The sequence below is a fragment of the Lupinus angustifolius genome, chromosome LG17 (assembly GCF_001865875.1).
Source record: "Lupinus angustifolius cultivar Tanjil chromosome LG17, LupAngTanjil_v1.0, whole genome shotgun sequence".
Classification (NCBI taxonomy): Eukaryota; Viridiplantae; Streptophyta; class Magnoliopsida; order Fabales; family Fabaceae; genus Lupinus; species Lupinus angustifolius.
Window position 1 is genome coordinate 3014843 of NC_032025.1, and position 18644 is coordinate 3033486.

The 18644-nt window shown below is 33.3% G+C and overlaps 2 protein-coding genes and 1 long non-coding RNA gene across 4 annotated transcripts; 1 reads left to right on the forward strand and 2 right to left on the reverse strand.

The window, feature by feature from the left end:
• On the reverse strand, positions 1183-3609 carry LOC109331639 (50S ribosomal protein L19-1, chloroplastic-like). Of its 2 annotated transcripts, none has more exons than XM_019566268.1 (5): positions 3500-3609; positions 3142-3420; positions 2460-2546; positions 2241-2374; positions 1183-1595 (listed from the first exon to the last, which is right to left on the reverse strand). In XM_019566268.1, exons 1-5 carry the CDS (start codon positions 3530-3532, stop codon positions 1487-1489), a joined length of 642 nt encoding a protein of 213 aa, XP_019421813.1. In that variant the 5' UTR covers positions 3533-3609; the 3' UTR covers positions 1183-1486. The 2 variants fall into 2 exon arrangements, with proteins under 2 accessions (XP_019421813.1, XP_019421814.1); XM_019566269.1 differs by having other exon boundaries at positions 3142-3417; positions 3500-3589.
• On the forward strand, positions 2018-17944 carry LOC109331640. The gene is made up of 3 exons (XR_002105820.1): positions 2018-2127; positions 8775-8778; positions 17934-17944. It is a non-coding gene; the product is annotated as an uncharacterized LOC109331640 (long non-coding RNA).
• LOC109331638 (phospholipase A1-Ibeta2, chloroplastic-like) lies at positions 12194-13948 on the reverse strand. Its single transcript, XM_019566266.1, has one exon. It carries the CDS (start codon positions 13827-13829, stop codon positions 12249-12251), a length of 1581 nt encoding a protein of 526 aa, XP_019421811.1. The 5' UTR covers positions 13830-13948; the 3' UTR covers positions 12194-12248.

The window sequence follows — 18644 nt, forward strand, 5'->3', positions numbered from 1 at the left end:
CTTTCAACTGGTTTGGAGAAATCGAGACTGAGAAGTGACTTAAAATAAATTTGACTTTGTATACTCAGTCAAATCATTTATAGCTAAATCCCCTGTTGAAACACTTTTGCTTATTTTATAAATAAAATATCCACTTTACAAAACTATTGTCTAATTGTATCGCCAACAAGAATACAAAATATCGCAAACAAGAATACAAAACACCCACTCGGCACTCCATAGAATGGGTCACACGTGGAAGTGAGAAATAAGTAGGAGAAAGATTTGCATGAATACATATGTATATGGAGACAACAAATTAAATTATGCCAACACATTAAAATTTAATCATAAATAATAACACCAACAAACATAAATTTACTTGTCTCTAAATGTGATATATTATATATGTCTTCATGCAAGTTTTTCTCTTTAATTACCGACCTGGAAGAGAGAGAGAGAAAAAGGGAGGAGCTGGAGAGTGATTAGAGACTGGGGTCACTTTAGCAATTTGGGCACAGTCACAAAAACCAGTAGGTTATATATTGATGTAGTATGATAATTATACATTGGTATGAAATGATAAATTATATTGCTTAAACTGATTAAAATTAAAAAATATTGGAAAACACTTATCAAAACTAATCATATTGTATTGTACGGATCAAAACTGTTTTATATATAGAAAAAAATTAATATCTTCAAAGAACATAATAAAGATTCAAACCTTTATCTTATAGTTGTTTGGAATATAGTCATCGAACCATTTTAATATTTGTGTTATATATTACAAATAATAATATTTAATAGATCAACTCAGTATGATATGGTATTAATAACTTTATGTGTTTTCAGCCTACTGCCTTGGTTTTCTGTCCTCCATTTTCATCTATAAAGAAGTACTCCAGTGATATTTGAGTATTCAGTTCTATCAATAACACTCGGTAACAAAGTAAATGTTGATGAATCCAAGAGAAAGTATATATACCGCATATTGATATATAAAACAAGTACATCAACGTGTACAACTTAACTACTACTTATTCAAAAAGTGTTAATCACACGAGAAGATAAAACCAAATAACATGTACATCAAAGTCTTAACTCATTTTATGTTTTTTTGACAAGCTTATTAACATAAAATAAAATAATTTACGAGATTACAAACTACAATCATAAACTCTTCCAAATAACATGTGTATATGATAAAACCAAATAAGTTCTCAATATAAACTCTTCGGACATGGCAACGTTAGCAATGCACTATTTCTTCAGTATTTGGCTTTCAACCATAAAATAATTACAGAATAATGCAGAAGAAACATCAAAGTTCTCAAGTTTATCCAGGGCAACTACACTTATTTTCATATCACGGAGAGTACATTAGAATGAATAAAAATTACATACTCTACAACACAACAAAAAGAAACATACAAAATATGGTCCAGCAATCACTTCTGCCATTTCAGCATACTATTTAGAATGTGAAAAGAGGGTAACTGGCATCTCATTTGAAAGTGGAGAGTCTGGGAAGCTTGTCACGTAGATAGTACAATCGTGCCCTCCGGACCTTACGGTGGTTCACTACTTTGATTTCTTTGATGTTTGGTGAGTAACTGTGGCAGGAAAATAAGCATCATAGAAGACAGTATCTCACAATAAAAATCTGGTAAACACCTCATAATATATGATACAGATATGAAAAATTACTCTGATCTTAACTACCAATGGGTAACTTAATAAGCAAACACTTTGGCTACTTTGAATAAATAAATTCGGATCTTAAAATGATACTCTCATAAATTCTTATTATACAACATTGATTGAAGACAAGATACGCAGACAAGCATTGCATGTTTAGCAGCAGACGACAGCCACCTTGAATCAGATATGGATATCTCACTCTCCATACTTTCAGAGGGAGGAAAGATATTTCAGAATGAGATAGTAAATAATACAGAATAAATAGGGTATGCTTTTCTCACAAGTTACAAGTCTGCAATGGAAACGGGTGAATCCAATTTGTAACAATCTGAGATGCATATGGATTCTACCAGTCCTCGTAGCCCACAACCAATTACCAAATAATTTGACATTTACCAGTAATTGCACACAACCAGCAACATAATGCAGGTATTATACTTGATAGTTAATCCCAAATTTCTGTCTGTGTTTGAAAAATTGTATACCCTAGTACAACAATTGCATACACAGCAATAAATAGTCTCTAAATATTAAGTTTCAGAAAGGACGAAACTTACACTGGAAAGACTATCTCAACCCCAACACCAGCAATAATTCTTCGGATTCGAATAGTTGTATGAATGCCAGAGTTTTGTCTTGAGATAACAATACCTTTATAGATGGACAACCTACGCTTATTCTCAGGAACCTCCTGGAAATGGGACAAAAGTACATCACCATACAATTCATGTCATCTCAGGCACCATATTAAAAACAACATATGAGAAAAAAATTACCAATTTGATTTCCACAATATCTCCGGTCCTAATATCTGGAGTGGCCCTCTCCTTTTCCGATGCCTCAATTGCCCTCTTATGCAATATCTGTATGAATAACGACATGCATTTAAGAGTTCATCCATAACTCACTGGTTGATTTTGACACAAAATGTTACAACACATTTCAAAAGGACCCGGAGAGTGAAAGCTAATTACAGACTAAAAACATTAAGCTTTAATAACTTGAAAACAGAATCTTCACAGTAGCGAATAGGTTATATTATTAGACTTCATCATCAACATAAAAGCATATTATCACAAAAGAAGTCATTTCATTATCAAAGGATTGTAGGGGCAACTATAATGCTGGGGTGCTCTAAAATGGTAGGCATGCTCGTACCGCATATATACCAAGTACCAATACAGTACATTACCACATATATACCTAGTACCAATACAGTACATTATATCACTCAAATACAAGTCACCAACTTACCAATCCAAGCAACAACAAAAAACAAATTTTGTTGCTAGGTTATTTGCTTCCCTATTAAATGAAACACATCACAATTTCACTTCCGTCTAAATCATGTTCCTTCTAAGTATAAACATTTCGGTTTACTTGAAATACTTAATGAAATTATGTTGCAATGTTGTAATTAAAAGATCATGAAATAAGAAAATGTGATGAGAAAACTACCCCCATTATGTCTCCAAGCTTGACACGAGGCTGTCTTGCTGGCTTGGGATCCGAAACTTGTTCTTCTTTTTTTTCTTCTTCTTCTTCTTCAACATTTTCGGTAGTTTCTTGGGGTTGAGACTCAGCTCTAACTACAAAATGAGGCCTATGTTTTTTAACATTGTGACTCCATGAAATTGAGGTGAAGGGAATGTTACGAGAGGTGCTACAAGAGGAAACGAAACTCAACTTCCCAATGGGAGGGGAACATAGGTTGGAGTATTGTGGTATCGCAAATTGCTGCAATTTTCCAAAATCAATAATGCATAAAAGAAGATAAAATTAAAATAATAACAATGGGTTTCATTAAGGAGAAAACCTGAAGAAGGAGTTGGGAAGAAGCCATGAGCATACGAGGAAGAAGAGAACAGTACCAACCACAACGATGAAGCAATCACACTTATCCGTTCCGCCAATTTTACCTTTCTTGGGCCTCAAGTACTGGGCCCAGACACGAATTGAACTTTTCAAGTGTTTCATGAGCTTTAGTGTTTAGGCATGATGGTTAGCTAAATAACGAAACCCAAGTGAAACATTTACTCATATTCGTATACGTAATGGTGGCTTCATTTCATTTTGCTTTTTGCGTTTATTTTTTAATCAATGTGGTACCTTCCTAATGTTAGCCTATATTTATTTGGTAAAGCAGTTAATATTTTATGTGAGACTCTAAACCTTACCCTGTCTCTAAATAACTTGTTGAAATTCTAAACTGAATTAGGAACCAAATCATATAGACAATCACTTTCGAAGTTTTATGGCAACTTGCTTTGTCTTGGTCAGGGACTTCGGGTTTCTGCTTTCATTTATTTTAATTTATTTTAAGCACTTGAAATTAGATACCCATTTAGACAGTGCGACTACAAGTTGTATTAAGATATTTCATACTTCAGAAATGATATAAGTTCACAGTACATGAATAAGAGTATGTGTGGCCTAGGTGTCAATTTTAGTGTAAATGAAGTTAAGTTTAGTGCAAAATACAGAAGAGTCAGCAGTCACGAGAATGAGTTTTGAACTTATCTGTGTCTAGAACTACTTCACTTATAATGTATCTACACCTACTTGACTTACTGGGGGTCTTTTGCAGAGCCAGCATCTGAGCCACTTCTAGATTAGGAAAGATAACATTTGCTCCAATATTTGGCTTGTAATATAATGATAAAAAATGTGAAGTTAATGGCTCTGACTGTAGCCACATCATTACTTCATTTTTTTTCATATACTCTAGGCCCATTTAGAAGTAAATCAGCAAGCAGATTACACATGTTCATTCGGCTCTCCAATCAGTTTCTTGTCTAAAAGGTTCCATTTGTGATCATGTTTCACTATTTTAGTGTGGTAGCTGACTACTATTACTACAAACCAGCGCATACAGATAGTTTGATTCTTATCACAGCAGTTTCAAGGAGATCTGGCTTTCATTGTCCATGCAATGCAACAAATTCAGATATAGAGCTAACTTTTCATCTTGCTCTAAACCAAAATACTCTCATCCAAATCATGTTATCATGAGGTTTTAGCATAAAATGTTCATAGATGCTTGTTCACTGCTCTGTCTCGATTTGCATAAACAATTTCCTTTTTGGGTGATCATCTAAGGATCCGAACAACTGCATGCCAATGACTATCACATTGGGAGTTCATAAAGTTACTCAATACTAACTAAACAAAGATATATCAGGTATGGTCATGGCGAGATAATTTAGTTTTCCTACTAACCTCCCGTATCTACCTTCATCGGGATAGGACTCACCCTGGTCGGGCACGAGTCTCACATTAGGATCAATGGGATGTCAATGGTTTATAATCCAGAAATCTTGTCTCTTCTATAATGTCAAGAGCATACTTCTTGAGAAAGAGTAATACCTTACTTTGATCGAGCCACCTCAATCCCAAAGAAGTAACACAAACGCCCCAAGTCTTTGGTCTGGAAATGCTTAAACAAGTGCTGCTTAGACAGGAGGTCACTCCAATTTTGGGCAAGGTGCCTGTTGTGCACTTGAGGATGCTGTGGTCCGTGCTAAAAAGCTTGCAGGAGCCATCAAGTCTAAAGACCCTTCTGTCGAAGGAGCACAAAGGTCATATGGCAGTGAAAGATGGCCTCGTGCATTTCCACTGAACATACTTGCAAACCTCGTGGGTTCCCTTGTGTAGTGGGAGAACCCAGTGGTGTGTTCTGTGAGAAACAATTGTCATACCTAAGCTATTCAGACTTGGGCCATTGCTGGGATTTACAAATTTCACTTGTGAGAGTCTATAAAGCAGAAAAAGAAAAGCAGATGATATTGTCAAAAGATAAGGAATTTCACTTCTGCTCAATATACTATACTAAGTATACTGCATTTAATCAATGTAAAGAGAAATGCTTATGCTCGATTGCTCATTACTATTCCAATATGTTACTTGCTATAAACCTAGTACATTAATTACTTTCATGTCCCTGTTACCCATTTTTTAAGCCTTAAGCCTATTGTTAGTGGAGATTGAATGGTTGTATCATTAGGTTTATGTTGTCTATGTTCATTAGTTTGTGGGAAATAATACCTCAGTGCTATCAAGCAGTGAGTATGCATCAAGAGTTTCAGATACACTTAAAATTTGAGTTTTCCTACTTTGCTTCTACTGCAGCTGAATTCTTCTGAACCACAAGAGTCCTTGGTTAGAACCGATTCTAACTCCGCACCCTTTGAAATTTTGAAAAGGGTTGCTCGATGGAGGTGGTTTACACTTTACAATGCTATATGATAGCACCCAAATAGATGCGGCACTCTCATATAGCAAAAGCAATAAAGTTGAAAATTTGGAATTGGAGATTCTGAATCAAGAAACATACAATAATCTATTTCGAAATAATCTGATAAAAAAATCTGAATTTCAGTGCTGGAATTGTGGCACACAACAACTCCAATTTTCTTAATTTCTTTTGTTCGTTTAAAATCAAATTGATTCATCTGAGCTAATTGATACAAAGAAAACAGAATCATAAACGATTTCACAAAATGAAATAGAAACTTCAGTTGACCTCATCTTTTTCACTCTTAACTCCATGAATCTCTCGTGTCTATAACAAACATATTAACCATAGGCTGAATCTGAAATTGACCATCCATCAAATCCTGTAGTCCATATAATACGTAGAAAAATTAGATCAGTTCACTTAATAACTCAAAAGCAATCGAAGAGTAAAAGAGAATGAAATTGTTCTATTACACTTTTAAATCATACATCCAATTCTTTTTATAAACCAAATAAAAGTACAAACTATTAATAATGAAACCTTAATTGGTTGATTCAGAGGTTTGAGGAAGAGGAGAAGAGAAGAACCAGAGGATAATAGCGCATAGAAGAACGAGAAGAGGGATAAGGTGGATAGCTTTCTGAGCTGATTTGAGACGATGTTGTTCCTTTTGTGCAACATGGGAGAGAGGATCGTATGTGGGTAATAGGTTTTGGTCGATGTCGGTTTTTATGTTGTTGGGTTTGAAGCTGGAGTATAGAGATGAAGGTGAAGATGATGACCTATGCATCTTTTTGAGGTTATTGGATTTTGCAGATAGTGGGAAGATTGAGAAAGAATCGGAATAGGATTGTGAGAGTGGGAGGGATGCAAGTAATTTGTTTGAATGAATGCCTTACTTGGAATGGGTACAACTTTGTTTTCACTTTGAACATTTTCATGACTTTTCATGGAAGGTGCTGCCATTATTGTTATTATTATAGAGTATATACTCTCATTCGATCTGCATGTTTTTTTTCCCCCTTATGTACAAATTACACTAAACCGTGAAAATTGTTGTGTTAAACTTGGTTCACATAAACTAGAATAATAGGAGAAGTGAATTGGATAGATGATTAAAATTTAAACAAAGTTAATTTTATAATTATTAATTTATATATAATTTATTATTCATATGATATCATACAGAAAAGTTTAACAGATTAAACTTAATGTCATAAAACTTTATTAGTGTGTATTTGGTGTGAGCCATTTGGGGTCACAGTTTTTGGAAAAGTATGACAAAATTTTAAGTTATTATATCTAATAAAGAGAATTCCTTTGTCCCAATTAATTTATGATATTTTTTACTATTGTATTAGATAATAAAGTATTGTAATTCTTAAAGAACTATTGTTTTTTTGGAGTAGGTGTGTGGGGGAAATTATTTCATTCTAGGATTAGACATATTGAATGATTCATTTTCTCTTTTGTTGGATTGACATAGTAACTTAAGAGAGGATGATTTATTTTCCTTATTTGAGGATTGACATGTGATTTAAAAAGGAAATCACTTACTTTTTTTTTCCAAAGGAGGTGTGTGGATCAAAGAGGAAGATAAATGATTTGTTGCCTTTTTTGGAAAGAGGCGTAATAACATTCAAAAATAATACTTAAAGGTGGTATGAAAATTTCTTTATTGCCTTATTGGAGGGAATCATTTGAATACGAACCACAACATTTATGGCATGTACAATCAACATTATGAGGTGTATGGAAAGTTAACTTATATGTTAAAGGAGTTATGATTGTCTTAAACAATTTTCTTACATGACTACCATGAAGTTAAGAGTGTGGTATTGTTTCTTTTTTGAGGAAATACATTGAACTTGGACATCTTTGGCCGTTTGACTCATCATCAAACCATCCAAGTTCAAATTCAAGGGAATCATGATTGTAGTTAAGAAAGATTTATTTGTTTCCTTCTATATGTAGTTATTATTGAATTCGAAATAATAACATCTTGTAAGGTAATTTCGTGCGGGGTTGGGGCTGATTATAATCAACCATTACCTGATTTTTATTGTCTTAATGTCAATAAAATGTGTTTATTTTGCGCAATTGTCGTGGAGCCATATAGGCAGCAACAAAACTATATGTAGTAAGTCTTTTCTCATGAAATAATAAGTTTGAATTTGTTTGGAATAAATCCTTGTTAGTTGAGTCTTGCTCCTATATGCTTATCAGTGTTAGTGTGGCGTCTTACCTTTAGTTCTTATCAATGATCTTTCCTTGTGACAAACTTCCCTGACTTATCAAGCTGTTATTCTTGTGGCACCATCATTTTGATCATTTTCTACTTTCTTCTATCTAAAACAAACATATAAAAATTCATAAACAAAAAATAAATACCAATTCGATCAACACTAATTCCATACATATTTCACTTATAATCATACACAAAACATGGACATTCATATAAAAGTGTTATTCCCTGAGTCCATTTGATCCTCAGGCAAGAACGGTCGTATAGAAAAGTAAACCACTCTTGGAGATTCACATCAAGTTGTATCATAGCCACTTCTATCTTGAAAGTCTGAAATAATATCCATGGTGAGAAGGCTCTTGGGGAGCCCAGTAAAGAATCATGAGGAGAACTAGAGGGAAAACATCTTCCACTTTAGGTGATTGGTCCAATATAGGGTATGCTTATTGATAATTGATGGTTGCAGCTATGCCAACATGGTTAGTTCAAGATTAGTCTCAAAACTAAATCTTGTTACTAGACCACATTCCACTCCTTATCGGCTTCAATGGTTAAGTGAGGTTGGAGAAATAATTGTCAATAAACAAGTTCATGTTCCTTTTTCCATAGGTAAGTATGAAGATGTGGTTATTTGTGATGTGGCTCGTATAGAGGCCAACCATATACTTTTGGATCATCCATGACAATTTGATAAAAGAACCATGCATGATTGTTTTTCAAATAAGTTCACATTTTTACATCAGAACCAAAAGGTTATGTTGTCTCCATTATCTCCTAAGCAAGTAAATAAAGATCGACATAGGTTGAGAGAAAAATTGGAGGAGAAGAGAAAAGAAAGGTTGTGTAGAAAGTATATAAAAATAAAAGTGAAGACAAGGAGTTTGAAAAGGAAGGAAAAAAAGTGTGAAAATGAAAGTGAAAAACAGTTTATAGAAAAGAAAAAAATAAGGAAAGGGAAAGAAAAAAAGTTTTCTTACACAAAAAAATAAGGATGGAGATGTTTTGATTTCAAAGCAGTCCTTCAACCTACCACAATTAGTTACTAACCTCTTTATTGAAAGTTCTTTGTCAATTTTTGTTAAACAATTTTTATAAGAGATTGATGGCTTCTTGCTTAAGGAAGAACCACTTGATATTTTCCCCTTACGGGGGGTTTATTTTTACATTGATCTGAATCAAGTTGTGTCTTTGAGTTATGTTGATGTTTTGAAGCGAAGGATATGTGATGATGATTCAATTCTAAGGAGACACATTTTTTCCAATAAAAAAGATCACTGGTGTGTGTTTTGTTACTGAATTATTCATTACAAATATAAGTCATGATGAATATGTGAAGAGATGTCCAGGATAATTGAAGAGGTTGGTTTTTTATCTAGGAGATGAAGATGATGTTTCTCATTATACTAATGTATTTATTAAGGAAGTGCACAAAGATGAATGTGCAAAGAAATTTCATGCACAAATGAAGAAGTTTGTGTTTGATCCAGGAGAAGATGATGACTTAAATTTTAGGACGAATTTTCTTTAAGAATGAGGGTATAATGTGAGCCAAATGGGGCCCACGGTTCTTGGGAAAGCTTGTGGCGCCACCATATTCATCATTTTCCTCTTTCTTTTATCCAACACAAATACATAAAAAATCATAAACAAAAAATAAACACAAATTCGGCCCAAACACTAATTCCATACACATATACACATTTCACCTATAATTATGCACAAAATGTGGACATTCATATAAAAGTGTTATTTTGTGAGTCTAATTAACTCTCACGCAAGAATAGTGTACCGAATAGCAAACCACCCCGGTAGGTTCACATAAGTATTTAATAGGATGACGATGATTGGATAAGGTTTTTTCCTAACTTGAACCTAAATATTGATTAAGCTATTTTTTGAACCTGACCCTAGACCTGAAGGCTAAGCAGGCCCTAGACATTGCTCAGGTTAATTTTTGAACCTAAATTCGACCTTATAAATGATAAATTAATATATTGTAATTTTAGATAAAAAAATTCTCAATATTATCTCTTATTATGAATATGTAATTTGACATATGAAATGATATATTTATAGATATTTTTGTTAATTATTTACATATATTTATATGATGAAAATATTAAGGACTCAATGACCTATCAACTAATTTATGCATGATGGTATTGAATCATTAGCAAAATAATGTTCTAAATAATTAACAAAAACAAATGAAACCACGATGTAAAATATGAAATTAAATAGTGAATAAGTTGTTGCAACAAAATGTATTATCTAAATTGAGTTATATAGATGTTATTACTCTGTGTAGAATTGAATAAACAAATATAAATAAAAGTGATTGGTGATCATATGAATGGTAAGTTCGGATCGATTCTAAATCTTAACTATGTCTAATTTTTAAATTCGTGCTCAAGCCTGGACCTAATAAAACTAAACCATTTGTGAGTCCATGAATGAACCAAACCAAGCAATGAGGAAGGGCAGAGTCTTATTCAACTTTTCGAAGTACTTTTATTCATCACATATTCCAACATAAACACTTTATGAAATTTATCTTTACCAAAATTTGGTTTTACAAATGATATGCCAAAAACACTTCATCTCATTCAAGTGCCGTTTTTTAATGTAGTGAACAAAAGAAAATTACAAAAATAATTAACTCCACTCTATGGACTTCTACCCGAGCCTTTTATGAGAGAACTGAATATCTTAACCAACTAGAGTATAACGAATTTGTTAGAGGCTCACATCCTTGCATCTTATTTCATTTTGTGCATGTGATAAAAGTATATAATTATAATTAACATTAAGAAACTCTTGTGAAATGCGCACTACTAGGAAGTTACTGATTCAATTTAGAAACCACTTTTTGTTTTGAATTTAGTGGGTACACATCTGCTATCATACACTTTGTATCACTCCTCCATGTGCCATGAGTTTGTGATTGGTCAGAAAAAATATATTCAAATTAAAATTTAATTATTAAGTATTGTCTGATCATTCACAAGCGCATGGCACATGGAGTGACACAAAGTATGGGATAACACATGTGCTCCCAAATTTAGTTTTGAAAGATACTTTTTTGATATTTGTCCAAAACACATGGTCAGATAAGAGCTACAATTATCAACTTAGGGCACAAGGCAAGTTTATTATGAGCAACTTCGAATATTGACTAGACAACTAGACAATTCAAAAAGGTAAGTCATTAACCCAAACAAGATCCAAACAACACTACGATGGCCACTTCTGCCACAAGTTGCATGCCATATGCACACTACACCCACCTCCTACCAGACGACAAACACAAACCTAGAATATGACTACTCAACCCATAACACGTCATACACCAATTATTTTGTAGATTATGGTCCTGGCAGATAAAACAACATCTACTTGTCTAGAACATACTCGACAAGGCAAGTTGCTCGATCAGACCAACAATAATTGCTATGGAATATTTCATGCACTCCTCCACTATAAATAGGGGACTCCTCCCATAAGGAAGTAAATTTTGATCTTAACTCTCTCTTACTTACTCTTGCACTCTATATTCTCTCTTCTCATACCTTTCTTAAATAGTAACTTGAGCATCAAAGAACATTTTCTACTACCTCCCCAGGCATTCTCAAGTATATCTCAAGCAATATTAAGATGACTTTCTAACGACTAGAATCCGACCAGACCATACTTCACTAGAATAAGAACAATATGGATTATTGTAATATGGTAAACCGACTGAAGTCCATCGTGGAAAGTTTAATATTATAGTTTAATATGAAATAAATATAGATATGTAGTGAAGAGAGGAAGGAAGTAATTATACTCAAACTCTGTTTTTTTGTTCAAACAAAGTAGTTTATTTGTTTCTGTTCAAACAAAGCAGAGTTACTTATATGAAAAAGGTGTGATATACTTGTGGATTAGTTTTAATACTTCATAGTTTTTCATTTTCGGTTAATTCACTTCTTGTACTATATGTCCTTCCAGCGTGACAAGATGGTGAAAATTATACACAAACATTAGACAAACATAACACATAGTTTATATGTAACTGTGCATATATTCACATTTGAGTTTCATTTAAGATGGACTAGGCAAACAAGTAGGCATAGACATGGATTCTTGTCGCTTGAAATTCACGGTCAAGCCTTTTGCCTTACTAATATATAACTTTTTTACATTAGAGCTTTGATCTTGCATTAATCTAGCCAAACTCCTCTTGGCATTTGACCTGAATGGACAATTTGATGCTATGAACCCATCCACCAAGTGCAAGTAAGCCTCCAAGTCATGACAACAAGCCATGTCAGCATCGGGCTTAAGGTATGGCGACATCTTAGTATTGACACGTAGCTCAGTTCCAACATGTGAGTATCCTAATGGTGTGTTTTGTTCTAACATATCCACCACACCATTCACCTTAGAGTTCTTAATTTTTTGTTCAAGCTCTTCACTAACAAATATACCCGGGACTCTAGTAATCACGTCTTGAGAGTTCACTATTCTTAATACTTTCACATTTTTTGCGGTAATACGATTCCCAAAGGCTTTATTACCCACACGAGGCCCACCAAAAGAAAAAACAGCAACTGGTGGTACATCAGGCCTGCACGTGCTTATCTCATCAGCCACCAACAATGCAAGTGTAGCACCAAGGCTATGTCCTGTAACCGTTATGCTTAGCTTTTCACCTTTGTAAATATCTATTAGTCGTTTCACTTCTTCCACCACTGATTCTGATAAACTAGGCACGTGAGCCCCTTTGGTCTTGTATAGGTTCAAGAACCCACACTGAACTTTGGGCTTTCCTTGGGCTTTTGAATCATTTTTTGATATGTCAATTAAATGGGTCCTCGCATTTTCGGCCCATTCAAGACACGTGGAAGTTCCACGAAGAGAGATCACAATATCTCTCCTTCCCATTCTAGCAATTTCCCTTCTGTCTTCACAAACGGCGACGTATCCAACCCAACTAGATCGCTGAGTCATCCAACTCAAACTCGGAGCAACATCATCCACCCATTTGGGTAACCCAATAGATGACGTGGCATAGAGGCTCTTTGTAACCTTGTATGAGCTGTCAGATAATGCCACGTGATGGGTTTTCTTTGGTGGCTCCGTTTGTGACATGGCGGGATCTGAGTGGAAAGCGTGATATGCTGCTTGAACAAACTCGCCGTACCTGATAACCTCTCGCCGGAGATTTTCATCGAGGGGATCAAGCATCCCTTTCCAATCGTTGCTTCCGTGGTATTCCATCCACCTGCTTCCGATAACGTTTCTTGGAGAATATTCCGCCGTCATTGAGAGCAGCCTCTGCAGGCGGTGGAGGTGTCCGGGGGACATTTCATCGGCGGCTCTCATCTCCGGCCATAGTCCTCCAAGGTTGAGGTTTTCAAGCATGCTTCTTCCTTTCTTGTTATTATCCTTTGACTCGTTATTGTGGATCGGTTGTTGTTGCTGTTTGGTGGTGGGGATACTAAGAGGGTTTTGTTTCTCTAGGATGTTGTTGAGGTTGGAAAGGTGTAACCGTGTGGAGTCGGTGGTTGACGGTGGTTTGATGGAGGAGGATTGGCATATGAATCTGAAGCTTGGACATCTTGCTTGAAACTGAAACTTGTGAGCTGGTACGGTGGCGGCGGAGCTCATCTGCATCATCATAGTGTTGATTAATTAAAAGATGAACAAAATCGCAAAAGAGTAGTTGAGATTTAATGAATGAGAGCTTGAGCTATCAGATGAAGACAACGTCAATGAAGAAATGTAACCCAAGTTGTTGTATAGATCAAAGGGGTGTATTTAAAGTGGTATTTGAAGGTGGGTCTTAATGATTATTTAAATTACTACTTTCTTGTTTTCGTAATCTGGGAGATATAGTATTAGATATTAGAAACACGGTGATACCTGAAAGAGACGCGGTTAGGTTATTATATTGTGAAATGTGAACGCCACAGCATTTCAGATAGTATACAAATAAGATATTGAAAATCCTGTCTTCTAAAAAAAAATCAAAACGACATTACTTTTTCTAAATTAATGTCACGATTGGGGTTTTCCTCCATTCTGCTCAAAGAGGGACTTTTGATAAATCATTTTTACATTTAACAGAATTCAATAATAGTTCAAACATGCAACATTACAATAAACATTTCAGATTAGGCCCAAAAGTTTGATCAAATAAAGTGGTAGCCAAAGAGTTTGAACTCTGAACACAGAAAGTAGAACTATTCAAGTCAATTACTTGTGTCAAAGGCCAAAATTCAGAGAACGGAAAAAAAATCTCAGCTTTAGACATCTTATGTTTGTCTATGCTTGTGGTCTACCTTTTATTTGTCAAACTTTCCTAGTATTAATATACCAACAAATTAACAAAGATTTATTGTATGATATTATACTTCATATGTTATCTCATTTCAATAATAATTTTTTTAATTTATATATCGTATTTTCATCAAATCGAGATAAGTCTCTAATACCATAAACTATTAAGTACCTAGTACATTACATTTAACGTTCTGATGATGCCACCGGGTACAGTTGAATTCTAGTTCAAGTCTAATATTGTACATGAGAGGCTTCTGGTTAAAGGATGTCACATGGTAACTTATCATTTTTACATAATATTGCCAAACAAAATAGAGAAAAGAAGCATATATTAACTCTATAACAGTTTTTTATTTTATTATTAAGTTATTTATCTTCCATATCTAATTACTGTAAACATTTAAATATAAGTAATACAAATGAATTATTAACAATGTATTTATTATATATAATATTTAAACTCAAATAATAAAATAAGTATAAACGTGACTGTGATTTGTCCGGAATGTCCTTCCTCCCGACCGATTAAGGCCTGGGTATGGTCAGTCACGAGACTCCACAAACTCATTTAACGAACTCACCAGACTGGATTTGAGATCACTTTCACTTACCATGCCGCTTGCAAATCTCACCTACCATCCTACCACGTGACAAAAACAGACTACAATAAGACTACAAGACCTTCCAAAGGCAACAAGTCAATTACACATAAAGTGTGGGCATGTCAAATTCACCTGACACGAGAAAAACAGCCCCTGACAATCCAGAATGGTCGTTCAGGTCAACAATACCCTCCAGATCTACGTTATTTATCTCAATCACTATAAATATGAGTCTTCCTTACTAAGAAGCATCACTATTCATTTTTATCCCTTCATTATTTATTCTCTGGATATATCCTCTACTTCCCACTATCAATATATTTATACTAACTTGATCATCAGAAAAAAAATTAGATGCTTCTACCAGCAGGTCAAAGTCAACTTCCATCCAAAAGAATTTTTGCCTAAATATCCTGTCCGACTAAACTGTTCATCCACAAAAGAACAATGATAATATTAATAAAAAAGTCAACTTACCATAGTTGAAGCTATAGAGTAAGATATGTTTAGAACTTTTAACTTTATTCTCTTTCACACCATTACTCACAAATTAAACTAACAGTAAGTTGACTTTGGATTCCTTTGTCACGTGGTCATTCCCCTATCTTATTCACACTCATTAGTGATCACACTAAACTAAATTGTGATCGAAGATCCAGCTTTATTAAACTATAAACACTGTAGATCTAAAGTGCTTGCTTTATATAATCGAGATGGATTCTTTGTAGTATTTTAAGTCGCTATCTATTACTTTAGTAAAACGAATTTGGATACGCGGTGTTGATATTCAACAGAATATTCTCTTCCGCGGTAGATTATAAATTATGATTAATATTACATTTGCACAGTTTTCTGGTCATAACATAAACTATTATGAACGTGGATATAAATTAATTATGTTATGTTGATATTATGGGAGTGCCTTTCATATATACTATTATATAGTGCTGGACTATTGATTTCTATGTTATTTTATATTTTATCCCAAGTAAAATACATTTCAGTGTAATTGTCTTTTTTACAATAAAATAAAAACACATATACACACAACTGCCATTTCTTAGAAAAAAACTCCCACAAATTTATCGTCATGACTTGATTACTTCTTATTACGTCAACTTATAAGGCATGCTTACGATAAACAATTTAATCAAGCACTTATTTAATAAATGTTTACCCTATGAAAGCACATATTATAAGTGATCGGATTAATAAACTAAATAATGCTTATCATAATTTTGAAAAGGTGAAAACATTATTGAAGAATCTAACCATGCTAACAAATTTAAATCTCCTCGAAGTGGAGGTAGTGAGAGATGAAGATATTGTTCCTCAAAAAGAAGGTGTTGCTTTTGTCATATCCTCTCTTCTATACTGAATGAAGATTATCTATCTCATTTAAGTATTTTAATGATGTCTCAATTCAGAATCGTAAAAGTATAAAATAATTTATGCATGTTATTTATTGGAATACAATTAGTTTAGGACATGATGACGATAACTTTTTGGGATAAGTGATCATTGTTCGTTCTATACCAGCTGGACTCATGGTTTGCATGCATGTGCACTTCTTTGGAGTGAATAGCTTAAAAATATAAATCTGTCCTTTGATCTTGGAATCATATTCAAGACTTTCCCGGCTAATTTCTCTCTTATTCTTGGGAAATTGAAGAAAAAAAATGGCTTTAGCCTTTAATTATTTTTAAAAAAAATATAACGTCCTTTTTAAAGACTATGCCTCAACAAAGTAGAGATGCTTATCATGTCCTCTGGTTATTAAGTATAAGTAGAATATGACATGCCACATGCCCCAACAAAGTAGAGATGATTAGAAAGAGTGTAACGATATTATGATAATGACAATCACAATCACAATTCTTGTTTAATTTTTTAACTAAGGAAGAAAAAATAAGAATGGATTGGTCTGTGAAATTTCTAAATACAAAAAGAAAGAATGAAAATTAAACTTCAAATATTATTAATTATATTATCTCAATTAATAGTAAATAGATTTGTTTGAAATAAATAGCTTGTTTTCATATACAACTTGTACCTAACTAAAGAGGTTTTGTTGATTGACAGGTAAGTTAAACTTAAGTCCATTTTTTGCCATTGAAGAAGAAATTGAATCCTCTAAGATGTGATTATTGATAGAGGTAACCACAATTTTCAGAAAGATTACTCCTATATTTTAATAATATGGTGAAGAAATACACACATTAAACAGAAAAGTCTGACTTGTGCCTATAATTGTTTTATTGTAAGTCTCCCCTTATTTTTAAAGATCTAGTGAGTTGTTGGTAGCTAAAAGTGGTGTGTAGCAGTGAAATTTCATTAGTGTATGAAGATAATAAAAAATATAGTAAATTATATTCATATTATGTTTTTTTTTTGTGAAATTATACGAATCATAATTTTTTATTTTACTTTCATACAAATCACTCATAATTTATATGTATATTTTATACCAACTATAATTAAATGAGATATAAGTATAATATTTTAAACAAAAAATGGATGGTGAGCAATGTTGGGAAACTCGAGTCGGACGTCAAACCGGCAGAGGTCCCGTATTTGGTTTAAACGGTTAAACCGTCCAGTCTGACCGGGTGATCCATACATAATTAATAATTTTATCTACAAATATATATATAAATGTAAAACTTTATATAATTAATAGTTATGTATAATTATAGTGAAGTAATAACATCTTCATCTTTTTTTGGAGGGTACTAAACAAAAATATTAGAACAGTCTTTCATTTTTTTTAATTTTTAAGTAAACCATCCGGTTAACTTCCCGGGTTAATTTGGTTTAACCGGGTTTAACATGGTTGGAGCATAATTTCCTCGGTTCAAAGCAGTTCAACTCTCATTCGGTTAAGACTGCAATACAGAGCCGTTTTCAAGTCCGATCAGCGGTCAAACCGTTCGGACCATCCGGTCCGGTTCTCACAACACTTATGGTGAGTGTAATTAAGTTAAACAAAAAAATGTAATATCTATATAATAACAATATAAAAATTTATACACAAACACTACATCATCTATCATCATTTAAGAAAGTCAATGATGATAAAACATGAATATTGAATGATGTAGTGATAATGTAAAAATCTCTCATACTTGTAATGTATATACATCTTTTTTCTAAACAAAATATATTTTAGAAACAAGTCCAATTAGTATAAGAGTAATATTTCTTCATTATTTTTAGTTCATTACAAAATAGTATAAGAGTGATTTAAACAATATCTCCGTAGAATTATTGATGTATTTTGCAATGAACCAAAAATAATGAAGAAATATAGACTCATATATGATTTGAAATTTTTCCACAATGTACCATATTTGGTTCAACTTAATTACACACATATTTTTTGTTTAAAAAATTACACTCATCTTCTATACTTAATAAGCATATAACCCTGTAATGACGATCAATGTAACAGGTCATTTGTTAGGTATAATGTTAATGTTATGAATGATTTGCATAGTTTTGAGAGTAAATTATGCTGACATCTCATGAGTTTTAGTGAAATTACATAAAT